At 36.9% G+C, this 16790-nt stretch overlaps 1 protein-coding gene across 1 annotated transcript; it reads left to right on the top strand.

The window, feature by feature from the left end:
* The first annotated feature begins 448 nt into the window (after nt 1-448).
* On the top strand, nt 449-15439 carry LOC141340072 (nectin-1-like). The gene is made up of 7 exons (XM_073845006.1): nt 449-515; nt 2707-3048; nt 5809-6111; nt 11067-11172; nt 12350-12492; nt 14848-14893; nt 15352-15439. Exons 1-7 carry the CDS (start codon nt 449-451, stop codon nt 15437-15439), a joined length of 1095 nt encoding a protein of 364 aa, XP_073701107.1.
* The last annotated feature ends 1351 nt before the right edge of the window (nt 15440-16790 follow it).

The raw sequence follows: 16790 nt of genomic DNA on the forward strand, positions 1-16790 counted from the left end.
AATAATTTGTGTTCCTCTAACAATAACTGTAAAATCAATTTGATTATTTTTAATAACTACCTTTGCTATTTTATCTGCTATTTAATTTCCCCTAACTTCATGTACTCAACGTCATTACTTTGCCACCAATGAGATGAGTTGTGGGAGTTACGTTATCTCGACATTGGTCATTTACCAACAACCAATGAGAAGGCATGTAGGCGGGGCGACACGTCCAGCCCCGCCCCAGATTCACCCCCGCCTCGATCTGCAGGCTGCAGACAGGGGCTTCTCGACGCTCTAGACCTCGACATAACACATCTAGTCATTCTATATATATCTATGACCCTCCCCACCCCGATGTAGGAGTGGCATGAATGAGCTGCTCATGTCGCCATCACGCCTCCTAAAAAATAATTTTTTTTACAGACTCCCGAAGCAGTGCTCTTAAAGGAAATAATACTCAAAGATGTTTCATTGTTCTGGGACACTACTGTTTGTTCAGTTTTTTTCCTTCATCTCCCTCAGAATAGCAGGTTAGTATGTCTTCGCGTTTATTGAGGATGAGGGTAATTTAGGCCTATTTGTCATCAAAAGCAGTGTTGCTCACAGACCAGCATTTGTGAAACAGGCTTATTCAAAGGCTACAAAAAGAGGTGTTGTTTTTAAAATCAAAACTGCTACCTACGTGGACATACGGAATTTGGTAAATCAAATTGACTTGTTAAAATGTTTTTTATAGCATACTAACGTTAAGGTGACCATATTTTAGTTTTCAAAACGAGAGCATATACGAGCTGCATCCAAAGCGATTTAAATGTTCCGCATATTGATAGCGACTCAGTGGTGCTCTTAAATTATATTCAATATTAGAATGTTTGCCTGAGAGGGATTAAAAAAACAGTCCCGCGCAAGCCTTTAATACAAAAACGCACACAATGATGACTACTGTAGAAAGCAAAAGCCGAATCCCGGACATTTTGGGCGATTTAGGAATTCCGACCGAACGCACTTTTTAAGTGCAAAAAGAGGACGTGTTCGGGGAAAAGAGGACGTATGGTCAAAACATTTTGTACATTTATGTGAAAAAAGTGAAACAGCATTAGCTACTCACAAAGTAATCCTTTCTACTGTTAAAAAGACAAAATACCACTATCCAGGACACAAAGTTTGTATCATATCTGATGTTTAAGAGACATTAAGAATAAGAATAAAACAAGTTGTTTTATTCGTATTATATATCACACGTTATAGTGTATCTAGTTTACGAGCAACAAAAACTTTTGAATTTTAAACTTTTTTCCATGTAACGTCAGTGTATGTACAAGTCATTGCTGATTGGTGATGAGTTTTTGTCTCAAGGTCTGAATTTAAAGTCACACCCTGTGTTCAGCTGGGATGCAGAATTTGCTTTCTGCAGACCAGTCAAGTTCTTCCACACTGACTGAATCAATCATATTTTTTATGAACTAGCTTGCCTTATACACAGAGGCACTTTAATGTTAGAGTATAATTGGATCCTGTCCAAACTGTTGCTATAAAATTAGAAGCACACAATCCCCTAGAATATTATTACATTCTTAAACATTACGATTTGCTTTTATGGAAATCATTAGAAGGGGGTACCCCAATATTTTGTGTGTGTGTGTGTGTGTGTGTGTGTGTGTGTGTGTGTGTGTGTGTGTATATATATATATATATATATATATATATATATATATATATATATATATGCTATCAGCAAAAAGCAGGAACTGCTGTAAAGACCATGTGGCAACTTTGCCAACTTACTCTGTGGGTGCTTCTCATTTCTTATTTTTGCATCCTCCTTTCCTTGCTTCCTTTCCTTGCATCTTAGCTCCACCCCTTAGGATACGAGGGAAGGATTTAAGGAAAGGAAATGAGGACGGAGGACTCAAAGGATGAACATTGGAATATTTTTGACCACTCAAGCGTCACTTCAAAGTGTCATCAGCTGCGCTAAAGGGATCTGCCCATATGTTGTTAAAGTTCGTTATTTAAGGCATTCATAATAATTAATAACAAAGCAAGCAAGATGCCCTGTTTAAATATATGACATTATTTACACTGCAAAGGTAAAATATAAATGTTAATTTTTATGTCATATCTGAAGTGGGAGGAGTGTGTCACGTTTAGTCGATAAAACACTTCTGCATAGGATACACCTGTGTATCCTCACTCAAGACTCCTCAGGATGCCTCCTCACTCTTCGATCCTCACCTCATCACGGTGCAGTTAGAGAATTGAGATGTCCTACAAGATGGCTGAGCTAGATTGGTTTCTGGGTTATAGGATGGAGGACGGAGAAGCAAGGAAACGAGGAGGGATATTGAGAAGCACCCTGTTATTTGGAAAGCGGGATTTACTTTACTAGAGCTGCCATTGTATGTGTCTCCAATGTCTTCCATTCATTGTAGTACTAGTGGTCCATCTCAGCTATTCTCAAAGTATATTTTGGTTATGTATATGCTTGCACATGCATACAGTAATAGCCTTTCAAAGTATATAACATTTAACTATATTTTTTAATACTCCATTCAAGCACCTTACACTGCAATTCCAGATGTATGCAGACAGTGCATTATTACATAATAATACATATAAACACTGATTTTGACACTATTTTGGGTGAACCACTAAACAGCACCCATTTTAAAGAATATTAACATGTAAGATGTTAATTTATGTATTGTATGTATTTTCCAGGTGTAAAGGTTATCGGACAAGATACAGCAGTCATATTTGGAGAAAACGCCACTTTGTTGTGTCAGCTGACTGGGACTGATGATAATCTAAATCGTATTATATGGAAGAAAAAGACACGAGGAAACCCTGAGGAGAAATTCTTCTTTGTCATTCGCCCAGATGGCAAGACTGAAGTCTCAGATGGATTGGGGGACAGAGTACAATTCATTGGGAACTTTGTAGAAAAAAATGGATCAATTCAGATACTCAGAATGAGTCTTTTGGATGAAGGGATTTATACATGCATCTTCAATTTAATTTCTACTGGGCCATTTGAGGCCAACATCAATGCCACAGTTTTTGGTATGATGGCTTGTTCATGTTGTTCTGTCAGATTATGCCTTTATATACCCAACTGAAAAATCTGTAGTACGTAACTTGTGCCTCACTATCACTACCTCAGTTTGAAACCTAAAAATGTAAGTTACTTGTGGAGTTATTATTTATGTGGGTTGTAAAGCTGCAAAACTATTTGTGGCGATTAATCGATTCAAAACAGAATTGTATTTGCATATATTATATACACATTTTTAAAAATATACGTAAATGTGTGTGTGTTTATATACAGGTGCTGGTCATATAATTAAACTATCTTTATAAAGTTGATTTATTTCACTAATTCCATTCAATAAGTAAAACTTGCATAATGTATACATTCATTTCACATAGACTGATGTATTTCAAATGTTTATATCTTTTAATTCTGATGATTATAACTGACAACTAATAAAAACCCCAAATTCAGTATCTCAGAAAATTAGAATACTACTTAAGACCAATACAAAGAAAGGATTTTTAGAAATCTTGGCCAACTAAAAAGTATGAGCATCTACAGCACTCAGTACTTAGTTGGGGCTCCTTTTGTCTGAATTACTGCAGCAATGCGGCGTGGCATGGAGTCGATCAGTCTGTGCCACTGCTCAGGTGTTCTGAGAGCCCAGGTTGCTCTGATAGTGGTCTTCAGCTCTTCATTGTTGGCTCTGGCATATCGCATCTTCCTCTTCACAATACCCCATGGATTTTCTATGGGGTTAAGGTCAGGGGTGTTTCCTGGCCAATTAAGAACAGGGATACCATGGTCCTTAAACCAGGTACTGGTAGCTTTGGCACTGTGTGCAGATGCCAAGTCCTGTTGGAAAATGAAATCTGAATCTCCATAAAGTTGGTCAGCAGCAGGAAGCATGAAGTGCTCCAAAACATCCTGGTATACAGCTGTGTTGACCTTGGACCTCAGAAAAAAACACAGTGGACCAACACCAGCAGATGACATGGCACCCCAAACCATCACTGACTGTGGAAACTTTACACTGGACCTCAAGCAACGTGGATTCTGTGCCTCTCCTCTCTTCCTCCAGACTCTGGGACCCTGATTTCCAAAAGAAAATGCAAAATTTACTTTCATCAGAGAACATAACTTTGGACCACTCAGCAGCAGTCCAGTCCTTTTTGTCTTGAGACGCTTCTGACGCTGTCTGTTGTTCAAGAGTGGCTTGACACAAGGAATGCGACAGCTGAAACCCATGTCTTTCATACGTCTGTGTGTAGTGGTTCTTGAAGCACTGACTCTAGCTCCAGTCCACTCTGTGAATCTCCCCCACATTTTTGAATTGGCTTTGTTTCACATTTCTTTCCAGGGTGCGGTTATCCCTATTGCTTGTACACTTTTTTTCTACCACATCTTTTCCTTCCCTTCGCCTCTCTATTAATGTGCTTGGACACGGAGCTCTGTGAACAGCCAGCCTCTTTTGCAATGACCTTTTGCATCTAGCCCTCCTTGTGCAAGGTGTCAATGGTCGTGTTTTGGACAACTGTCAAATCAGCAGTCTTCCCCATGATTGTGTAGCCTACAGAACAAGACTGAGAGACCATTTAAAGGCCTTTGCAGGTGTTTTGAGTTAATTAGCTGATTAGAGTGTGGCACCAGGTGTCTTCAGTACTGAACTTTTTCACAATATTCAAATTTTCTGAGATAATAAATTAGGGTTTTCATTAGTTGTCAGCTATAATCATCAAAATGAAAAGAAATAAACACTTGAAATATATCAGTCTGTGTGGAATGAATGTATACATTATACACGATTCACTTCTTGAATGGAATTAGTGAAATAAATCAACTTTTTGAAGATATTCTAATTATATGACCAGCACCTGTATACATAATAAAGATACACAGTACATGCACGTATAGTATGCAAACAAAATTTTATTTTGAATCGATTAATCGTGCCTAATCGTTTTGCAGCTCTGGTGAAGAAAGAAGAAAAATAGCCATCTCTGTGTCAGTCTTTAATCCGGGGGTGTCCAGATCAGCACTACTGTCTTGCAGAGTTTAGCTAAAATCCTAATTAAACACATCTGATCCAGCTAATCAAGGTCACTAGACCCTTGCAAGCGTGTTGGACCTGGCTGGAGCTAAACTCTGCAGTTGACTTACTGTAAAAAAGCCATGTGATATTTACTTTTTTTGGCTGCAGGCTTTCCATATTTAGGGCTTCTTGGTTTTGACCACAACTATTTAGAACTTAATTATTAAAAGCAACCATCAACATGCCATCAAAATTCTAAGCAAGTGTTGTAAGAACAAGGTACAAATGTTCTACCCAGACACACCATATAGTAGCTGGCTCTTTTTTTTCTGTTTATGGACATGACATAACCTTGCAAAGCTGTATGATGTTAAACAACTGAATAACGTCAATTTTCCCATAAAATCGGGCACGACAACTCAAATTATAAATCATTATTATAAGCTTATCATTGCTAATCGAGGTAAGGTAAGGAGACAGTTTTGAACACTGCTATCTTACGTATATGCTCAGTAACTTTTTTTTTTTTTTTTTTTACCAAAAAAGTTACATTATGTTTAATACACAACTTAAAATACTTTCCTCCTGCAGAAAAAGTTTGTGCTAAGTGAAAATTTAAAAAGTAAAAAATGACAAATGTTTTTAGTAGTTCTAAGAAGACAAAGAGTATGCTTGGCTACTGTAGTCACAGTTCACATTGAATGATGCTTTCTAAATATATTTCTAATTAATCTTTTTTTATATATTTCAAATGTAGTTCGTCCTGAGAGTAATGTGGCAGGGGAGGAACCTGTTGCTGGTTCTCTGGATGCCACATTGGCATCATGCTTTGCCTCTAATGCACGGCCTGCAGCAGAAGTGACATGGAGAGTAGGATATCTGGAAAACTCTTTGAAGACTGAAACCAACTATACAGTACATCCTAATGGGACCGTTACTGTTGTGTCTTACCTACTCGGAGCCCCATACAAACATTTAAACAAGAAGACCGTCCAGTGTGTGGTGAAACACAATACACTAAAAGATGAACTTGTGCTGGACTACACAATAAACATCCACTGTAAGTATACATATTTGTGGTCTATAAACCAACAACCTGCATACAAATCACTTTTTGTGTCATTTAAAAATATCATGTTCTAAAACTTTCTGTGTGAAATGAAGACTTCATCTTAATAATTGGTGCTGTAGGGAAGTTTTTGTTGCTAGAGGATGAGTTCCAAAACTTTTTCATGCTTGAACCTACCTAAATAAATGTAAGGAACCTCAGGACACCCACCCACCAAAACCTTTTATTTTAAAATAGAAAGAAAAAAATGTGCTTGTTTTCTTTTCTCATCATATCATTATATCCTGCTTAATGATTCCTAATTAATGAATCATATGTGACCCTGGATCACAAAACCAGTCATAAGGTTTTTTTTTAATTAAATGGGTTTTCCATTGTAAGGTTTGGTAGGAGAGGACAATATTTGGCCAAGATACAACTATTCTGGAATCTGGAATCTGAGGTAAAAAAAAAAAAAAAAGCGAAATATTGAAAAATGTGCTTTAAAAGTTGTCCAAATGTTTTTATATATTTATGTTAGGAAATTGACAAAATATCTTCATGAAACATGATCTTTACCTAAAATATCCTAATGATTTTTGCCATTAAAGAAAAAACAATAATTCTGACCCATACTATGTATTATTGGTTATTGCTACAAATATACCTGTGCTACTTAAGACCAGAGTAGGTCCAGAGTCACATATGTTAATTCAGTACCTACTCTGGTGGATTCTGTGCGTTAGAGAAGGATTCGTCAGACTAGTTTTAACCAGCAAATGCCTAAGTTTGTGAGTCTTCTTGAATGATACATTACAACAGGGGTTCTCAACTCTGTTCCACGAGATCCATTTTCCTGCAGAGTTTAGCTCCAAACTTGGTCAAATTATAAAGTTGAGAACTCCTGCAATAGAAGGACCAGCTCATGATTTGTTAATCGGACTATACTGGTCAGGCTTTGTGTTGGTTTTGTCAGGACACCACAGAAAACGCTGCTGTGATCTGTTATCCACTTGTGCATGTTAAAAATGTGTTAAAGCCACAATAAGATTTTTTGATTCAAATATCCAAAAACCACTAGAACAGTGTTGTATATTTTGCTGACTTGTGTACTTACATTAAATGTTTCCAAGAATGTTTAAATCTAGAGAAATAAGCAATTTTAACTAGTGAAAAGGACCATGTCCTTGCGTTGCCTGTCAATGACATCACACACCCTTGATTTTCCGGTTTTATTTAGTAGAAAACACGGAAACACCAAAGGCAATTTAACACTTTAATATGTTATGCATTTTATTAGACAGGTGACGAATGCATAAAGTAGCATTATAACAGAACTTTCAACACACTCAAATGCTTTTTTATACATATGCATAACCAGAAGAAGCGGAAGCAGTCGACTGTGGCATAATAGAAGTTCCTCTGCTTTCGAGGTGTGTATTGCGCACGACCTTATTTAGCAATCACTCCAACGGCCTTATTTTGCTTCCACGACTTTCATCCCCACCATGCTTCAGTTCATACTACAATGATCTTAAGTCTTTAATACATTAGCTCATCCATGAACATGATTTCTGCCCGAAGCTGTGGGGATGAAGACAACAGCACCCATGATTCAACACTATATGACAGCGTCATCAAACTACGCCTTTGGTTATTTGTGTTTTAAATATACAACCTCGGCGAAAACATTTAAATTTGAGGACTTTTAATGGCATATAAATTATTTATATGGCAAATTCTGACTTAAAGTTACTTTTATCCAACCAGCAAGTTTTTGTTGTGGTCCTGAAATGACACAGGCTTCTCCCAATAGATAAGACAATGCACAAGAAGCATCATTGTGGAACAAAATTTTTCTTAGCTTTTATTTACATTTGAACAAAAAGTGGCACGTCCAAAATTATTCATACCCTTCTCAATAATCAATAGAAAAGCCTTTATTGGCTATTACAGCAATCAAAAGCTTCCTATAATTGCTGGCCAGCTTTTTGCATGTCTCCACGGCTATTTTTGCCCATTCATCTTTAGCAGTGAGCTCCAACTCTTTCAGGTTGGAGGGTCTCCTTGCCATCCCCCTGATCTTTAGCTCCCTCCACAGATTCTCAATTGGATTTAAGTCTGGACTCTGGCTGGGCCACTGCAAAACGTTAATGTTTTTGTCTGCTAACCATTTGTTTACCACTTTTGCTGTGTGTTTCTGGTCGTTGTCATGCTGAAATGTCCACTGGTGCCCAAGGCCAAGTTTCTCTGCAGACTGCCTGATTAGGGGTGGGAATCTTCAGGCACTTCACGATCCGATCCGATTCCGATTCCAAAACGATTCTTGATCTACATTTTTCCCCAATTAATTATTTTTTGTTTATAGCTGGAATCTCTGTAAAAGTAGGTGTGTCAATCTTCACTGGTTTCAAGATTCAATTGAATTACTGTTTTCATAATCAACAACATTATAACAATGCACACATTCTCAGTTTTCAAATCAAATTTATTTTGTGCCAATTTTACTTTATTTTTTTAATTATAAGCAAGGTACTTTTTAAAACAATTGCTTATTTAAAATAAGTGTTCTTTAGGTATCCGAAAGTTTACACACAATTAGTTTTTCTTTTTTTCCTCAGCATTACAGCGTTTTATTTTTACTGATGAGATCATAGACAGGCAGCTTTACCAGGCTGCATTCAAACTAATGCACAGGTATGCTGAGTGCTAAAACCACCAGTAATACCAAAAATAATAATATCTTTAGATTATTTAGAAACCAATCAAATCAGAGACGAAATCATATTTTAATTTTTCCTCTTCTTCCTGTTTGTTATTATTTAAATAATAATAATATTATATATAATATATATACATATTAAAGGCTTTTTTTTCAGTGGACTTTCAAATTTTGAATTGTTGAGAAATTATGAAAATATACAGTTATGATTTTTTTTCCATTTGATTTAGTCGAGTAAGTTGTGCATCAAACACAATATGATTTTCGGCAATCAGGATCTGGCAGCAACAGTGCGTTTTTCCGCTTTGGCGAGCGCTTCTCGGACAGCTTACCCCGTGAATGAAATCATGCGCATGACAGCAAAACACAGAACGCGCATCAATTCTGAGGAGTCGAGAAAGATGCGGATAATCTGCTTGCACGGGAGATTCAATCTCAAATAAGGGATCAACTTATAATCATGTGTATATTAATTAACACGTGAACGCATTCTCTCTGACAGCCTGGGTATGCGGAGCATTAGCAGCTTATATGGACGGAACGCCACTGATGCACAGATCTATTTCAATATATCAGATGTTTTGTCCTGCTCTGAAAACATAATTGACTGTATGTACAGTTTCGTTTAAAACTATTCGAAAATGCATGTGCATTTAACCGCATCTGCAATCGAGCTTTAGGATGAACAAACACAAAGCGCACGTGAAAGTCTGTCGAGCACGAAGGAAACTACAACCTGATACGTTGATAACCTGATAAATTCCTTGGTGCTCGACACTCGACTTATAGTGACTACATTTAAGATGGCGGCGACCGGTCTGTTCCTGGTGGAAGATGTCTGTATAAATCTACTTAATAAACTACCGGTGCTTTTTCTGAGTTCTCAATGTCTCGTTTTAAATGTCAGGGCCCTAGGAAGTCTACCAATGAAGTGTGGAGCTACTTTGTGCCTCGTAAATGGCGTAAAACAGTGATTTATTTACATGGCTTTTCCGATGCCCTGTTGACTCTCATAGACAGCCTGTTGTGAGCATCGGCTAACTGACCCCAGATTTCGGACAGCTGGACACAAACCGAGATGAAATATGCAAGGTACGTTCACACTCGGTATCATGATTCAATACACTTTAGGTCAAAATCACACCGGAGTTCTCCTTTAAGTAAAACACGGCGGATGGAAGCACACACTGTCAAGCAGTGCGCACAAGTCTCACAGTGCAAATTCTTTGCAATGAAGTCAGCCGCGTCTCTAGCGCGCACACGTGCCTTATGCGGAAAAAAAAAACAAGCTCAGAATCGATTCTGAAATATTAGGAATCGATTCAGAATCGTTGAAGAGAGAATCGCGATGCATCGGAGAATCGATTTTTTCTCCCACCCCTATGCCTGATGTTGTTGTTGAGAATTTTGATGTATTGCTCCTTTATCATGGTGCTGTTTACTGTGATTAGGGTCCCTGGTCCACCAGCTAAAAAAGACTAACAAACAAAACATTAGGTTCCCACCACCATGTTTGACAGTGGGGATGGTGTTCTTAGGGTTAATGGACTTTGGTGGTGATCCTTTTTTACCTCTCTCACTATCCTTCTGGCCAGCACAGGTGTCACTTTTGGCTTTCGACCACATCCTCTGAGATTTTTCACAGTGTGGATTGTCTTGTATTTTAAACAATGCTTTGCACTGTCCTCACTGAGCTCCTTTGTCTTAGCCATGCCTGTCCACAAACCTACAGCAGAGAGCTTCTGTTTTTCACCTGTTGAGTTGATTAAAACAGCATTATAACAGAGGTCTTCAACCCTGCTCCTGAGGACTCACTCTCCTGGAAAGTTTATTTCCAACCTGTTTCAGCACACCTGCCTGCAATTTGTCTTGAGGAGCTTGATTAGCCGCATCAGGTGTGTGTGATTAGGGTTGTAGCTAAACTTTTCAGGATAGTTGGAACAGGGTTGAAGACCTCTGATAGGACTTAGAATTTTCCCATAAACTGTGACAGTTTGCAAAGGGTATGAATAATTTTGGACATGCCACTTTTTGTTCAAATGTTAATAAAGCCTGAGAAATATTTTTTTCCACAATGATGCCTCTTGTACATCGTCTTATTATCTTTTGGGAGAAGCCTGTGTCATTTCCAGCCCCAAATAAAACTTGCTGGTTTCATAAAAATAACTTTAACTCAGAATTTGCCAGGGGTATGAATAGTTTAGGGCTTGACTGTATATATTTGCTGTTTAATTTACTTTCCTAGATCCTCCAGAGTCAGTGGTGATAATTCCTGACAGTCCAACAAATGTCAAAGGATTCATATGTATAGTGGATAGTAACCCAGAACCAACCAACTACACCTGGACAAGGTAATAAAAACATGTTTTGTAAACACTACACAGTTCTTTTTTGGGGGGATAGGCGGGATTTATGTTGTGACATCATAGGAAAACAAACACTGTAGTGCAAAGGAGCCGTTCATTGTAGTACTTAAAGGTGCCATAGAATGGAAAACTGAATTTACCTTGGCATAGTTAAATAATAACAGTTCAGTACATGGACATGACATACCATGAGTCTCAAAGTCCATCGTTTCCTCCTTCTTATATAAATCTAGTATTTGCAAAAGACCACCGAAAAATAGCTCAATTCCAACATAACACCGACTGTTACAAAAAGCCTCCAACATTTGCATCGCCCAATCATCACTAACATCAGCACATCAGTTAAACATGGCGAGTCACTCAAGGGACACGGTTAGCTTAATGCTAGCGCTAGCCTTTTACATTGCAATACACTGGATTTCACTTACCACATAAACAGAAGCACTCCCTTTGCATTGTAACTTTACACAGAGCACATGCATCACAGTAAACAGACTAAAATGTTGGCGATTCAAAATGGAAGATTCAACAAAATGCATATTAAAAGCGGCTCGAGCTCCTAATTAAATAGATTTTTTTTTATCCATGTGCCAGCTATTGAGGTGAGCAGCTCTGTGAAACAGCTAATCAGAGCAGAGCTCATTAATATTCATGAAGCTTCCAAATAAGGCAAAAACAGAGCCTTTCATTCTAGGGGCAAATCCTAGGGTTGTAAATGGACCTGTAAAACCATTTCTGGATATTTTAAGCCCTTTCCTATGCCATATACCTTCTATGTAGATATCAGAGAACAATTTTAAATATTCTCTCAATGCATTCTATGGCACCTTTAAAAAGGGATATTTTTTAAAAACGAAATATCTCCCTTCGGAGTGGACTTGTTTTGTAACTTTGTTGATTTTTTTTATGCCCAAACATACATACCACACACTGGCTAAAGTTCAAAAAGTGAAAAAGCATAATAGGACCCCTTTAATGGTTGTTGGGGCGTTGCTGGGTGTTTGGTTACTAGTTGATTTTCTAGATGTTTTTTTTATTTTATTTTTTTTTATTTATTTTTTTTTAATACAGATATTTTGCCACTGAACATCAAGTTTGCTGTCCTATACTAGCAGAACATGTTTATTGATCTTTGATCTATTTTATGTCTTTATTTTAACAGAGTGAATAAGAGTACTCCCCATTATGAAGGCAACAGGCTTCCTGTCCCAATCCTGTCCCCTGACTTTAATGGCTTGTATATCTGTTATGCTAAAACCATATATGGAAGTTCATTAGGTTCTCTGTATGTCAGTGTTCATATTGGTGAGTCTACTTTTGTTTCTATAGTTCGTTACATGGTGTTTGAAACTCTTATGCTATATAAAAAAGTGTGTGCTGCTCATATTGACGCGCCATTCAGAGCTGAATTCAAACCTGCCTATTGGCGCAAAAATAATGGACAGGTGGTTGTTTTCCAACTATAGACTTACTTGCCTGAAAATAATATATCTAAGCCATTTTGGTCTGGCTTTCATCTGCTTTACAGCACTGAGACCGCTTTTATTGTGCGTGATATGTCATGATAATGATTTGTCGTCTGATTCTGGAGCACTACTAGTTCTTCTTGATCTTAGTGCAGCATATGACCCTGTTTGTGAAAAATTACTTCTCAGTCACCTTTATCTAATGTCAGTACTGTGGAAACTGTTATGAAGTGAATCGTACCTTTGCAATAGGCAATCTGTCCGAATCACTTACATACTTCAGTAACTTAATTGGCTTCCAGTTTCATACTGTATAGTTTAAAATCTTAGTTATGGATTTTAAGGTAAACCATGGTTGGGCACCAACTTATTCTAATCAATTGCTCGACCCATATACACCTGGGCACACCATTCAGTTTGCAGGAGCTAAAATACTCACTGTACCCAAGTTAAGGCTGTCATCTATTAAGAGGAGAGCTTGTAGTATCTCTGCTCCTAAGCTATAGAACAATCTTCTGCAATCTCTTCTTAAAACCTTGGACTTTCAGAGCTTCTTAAACTCAGCTGAAAACACAAATTTTCACTATGATATAGTTCTAATCTTTAACTCTGTAGTTTACTATATCTACTTTAATATATATATATATATATATATATTTTTTTTTTTTTTTTTTTTTTTTTTTTTTGCTCTGTGATCTCTTTTTCTTCTTGTAAAGTGACCTTAAGGTCTTATGAGGTGCTATGAAAATGTGTATTATAATTATTATTATTATTAACAATTCTAGACATGGTTATCCAGGATAAATTTAACCTGTGAGATCCTATGTCTGTATAATCAGCTAAAGCATTTGTCAGCCTTTTCAGAATCACAGTAACATTGTAGCAGTGTTGACTTTTGACTTTTTTTTTTTTCTTCTTTTTTTTTACTTTCCAGAATCCAACAGCGTCTGTTGGGGTCTGTTTGGTTTTTTCTGTTGCTGTGCTGTTCTGGTTGCTGTTGCCGTGATATTAAAATTCAAGCCGTGAGTCTGAACATTTGATTTGTCTCAGTGTTATATGAGCTTTTGTGTATTACATTTTAGTTTAGCAAAAAGTGACACATTTTGCAATTATAATATTATAACGCATTTATTTTTGTTCAGATATCAGGGATTTTAAACTATTCACATTGATCAGTACAGTCTATGGAGTGAAGTATTTTTTTGTAATTTAATGCCAAGGTAATATAACCCAAATTATAGTGTTAATTTCCGGTAATGGAAATTACTAAATTACTAATTTATAAACCATATCCACATTATTTTCCCCCCGTAAGAGTGGGCATTGCAAATTTAATGTGTCTGGCTTCTGTTGTCTTGCGCTTCTAGCTAGTTTTAGCTGTACAAAACGGTTTTGCTACTTTATATTGCAAATTGGTGTGTCTTTCCATATTATTTTATTGTATTATTTTAATTATGAGCACGCTGGTTTGTAGTGCAGACAGTTTTACCATTTACTGTAATTTGTTATTCTTCTTATTTCCCTACTGCAACTAATCAACAGGAAATCTTGCACATTTATAGAAAATGGTTTACTTCCATGTTGAAAAATAAGGTGGATATATTGCAGGGTCTCTCAAATCTCTTAACTGACTTCCTATTAATGCAGTGCAGGTTATGACAACTGACTGTGGTTGTCATATATGCAATTTATTTACAACTAAACAAAAGAAAGCATAATGCTATTCATAATGCTAATGCTATTCATTTTCAGCTAATAATTGTTTCATGAATTGAAATCTGTGCAAAGGATTGTGGGCAATTGAAGGCCATGAAAGATAGACCTGATGAATCCGTCAAAACAGGCCAAATGAAGGATTGGAAATGAAGACTGCCTTCAAAGGATCCTTCTAATTGAGACATTCTTCAATGCAGGTTCATGGCGTGGCAGCCAAGATATGCAGCTTACAAGGATATCTTTTTACCAGGGTTGGAGCTAAACCTTGGAACCTTGCTATATTGCTTAACACGCACAATTTTGAATGTATATCAAATATGCCTAATTCAAGTCATCAGCCTGTTTGTGGAGACCTGTAATGGATGTGTCAGACAAAGAGGCATTTAAAATGTGCAGTGTTGGCAGGTTCTAAGATTGAGAGGATTGAGAATCACTGAACTAGATTATAAAAATGACAACAAATTTATCTTAATTTTAGGTCGTGGATTCCAGTATCACGGCATTCCGATAATGAAGAAACACAGGTGTGTGTTTGTGTATGTGTATTTTTATTTATTTATATTTTTAACCATTCCATTTTTTTTTTTACTTTTTAGATTTTTTTTCTCCATATTTTGAAATTACTATTTTTATGTGCAGTTATGCAAAGCGGGATCTTTAACCACTAAGATTAGTATTCACAGCTTGTGCAGTGCAGTATTGATTAGCATTTTTTGATAATTTAATGGCAAGCTATTATAACAAAGTATAGTGCTATTTATTTACCTTTTTAAAATAATAATAAATAATAAAATTTTATGGAATTCCTGACACTTTTTTTTTTTCAGAATTTCAATTTCAATCAAAATTCCAACCAAAACACCAATATTAAAATGTTAAAACACACACAATCTCATTGTCCCCAAACTTTTAAAATGTAGTGTAAATAGTTTAGATCTTATTAAGGATTTGTGGGCTAAATTTGATTAATTTTTTCCTACAGGGCAGTGGAGGACTCACGTTACAGGACACAGGATAGCTGTGATGATCAGGATAAAAATGGTAACCAAGTCTTTCCCGTGCAGTTATAAACCTGTACAATTCATTTTGATTTGTGTAGATGTAAATCAGGATGTGTTAAATATTAGCAAGGCACATGCTCTGAACATGAATTGATTGGGCTCATAGAAATGTTTCTTGACACAAGTGCAATAGGCCATGAGATCAAATCTTATTAATTTTACATATTTTTTAACAGTTCTTCAAATTTAATTTGAAAATTAAAACTAAATTAATTAACAAATATATATATTTTTTTGTTTTATGATTTCACAGAAATGAAAAAGCATTCCATTGAGAGTGTGTGGCCAGCACTCCATCCTGAATCAGATGTCCCAAATAACTGGAACTGCATCTTTCTAGAGAGGAGAATAATACTGAATGGAAGTAGTAAGGGGTGGATTCAGTGTGTAATCTCCTTTTTTCAGTTAAAGGGGTCCTATTATGCTCTTTTACAAAGTCTTTATTTTGTTTTGGGGTGTACTTGAACATGCTCTCATGCTTGGTGGTTCGAAATAAAAAACGGACAAGTTTTCACACAATTTACATCATTAGAATAGCTTTATCCCCAGGCTGGCACAAACGGCTCGATTAGTTCTGGGTTCCACCATCTGAAAAACCAAATGTATTGTGATGGGTTAGGAGTCCCACTGCGTTGCGATTGGCAAAGAAGTGTAGACCGCGTTCCACCCTGCTGCTTCCCAAAGCAGCAAACTAGGTTATAGTGATTCTTACGTTTTTAATATGGATATCTATGCTGTTCAGTTTTAAAGCTTGGGAGAGCTAGGATTATTTTTAATGTAACTCTGATTGCATTCGTCTGAGAAAAGGAAGTCATATACACCTAGGATGCATGAAGGGTGAGTAAATAAAACACTACAGTATTGTTGGTCCTATCGTCAGCCTGCAAGATCGCATATACACGATATTATCATTATTTTACTAATGTATTTATTATTTTCATGCCCAAACCCATAAGGCTAGTGAAGCTATCTAGACTGTTGAACCCTCTATACCGCACGTCAATGGTGCAGCTCCAGCATGGATTCCGGAGCAGTTCGCGGACAGTTTAGTTAAAGCTGAGACAACCTGTGGCTCGCTGAAGCATCCCACAAGCGGCTGTCTATAATACATCGCTAAAGTTAGGCGAATCCCCCACCCGCTAACGAATTGAATTTCCGTAGGTGGGATACTGCGTTGTGACATTGCATGCGGAAAACAAACGCTGTAGTCCCAAAGGAGCCGTTTCGTTTCTAGTTCTTAAAAAGGGATATTTTAAAACTAAATATCTTCCTTTGGAGTGGACTTTGAGATTTATAACTTTGTAGATGTGTTTTATGCCCAAACATACACACCACACACTGGCTAAAGTTCAAAAAGTCT

Source organism: Garra rufa, chromosome 8 (assembly GCF_049309525.1).
Source record: "Garra rufa chromosome 8, GarRuf1.0, whole genome shotgun sequence".
NCBI lineage: Eukaryota > Metazoa > Chordata > Actinopteri > Cypriniformes > Cyprinidae > Garra > Garra rufa.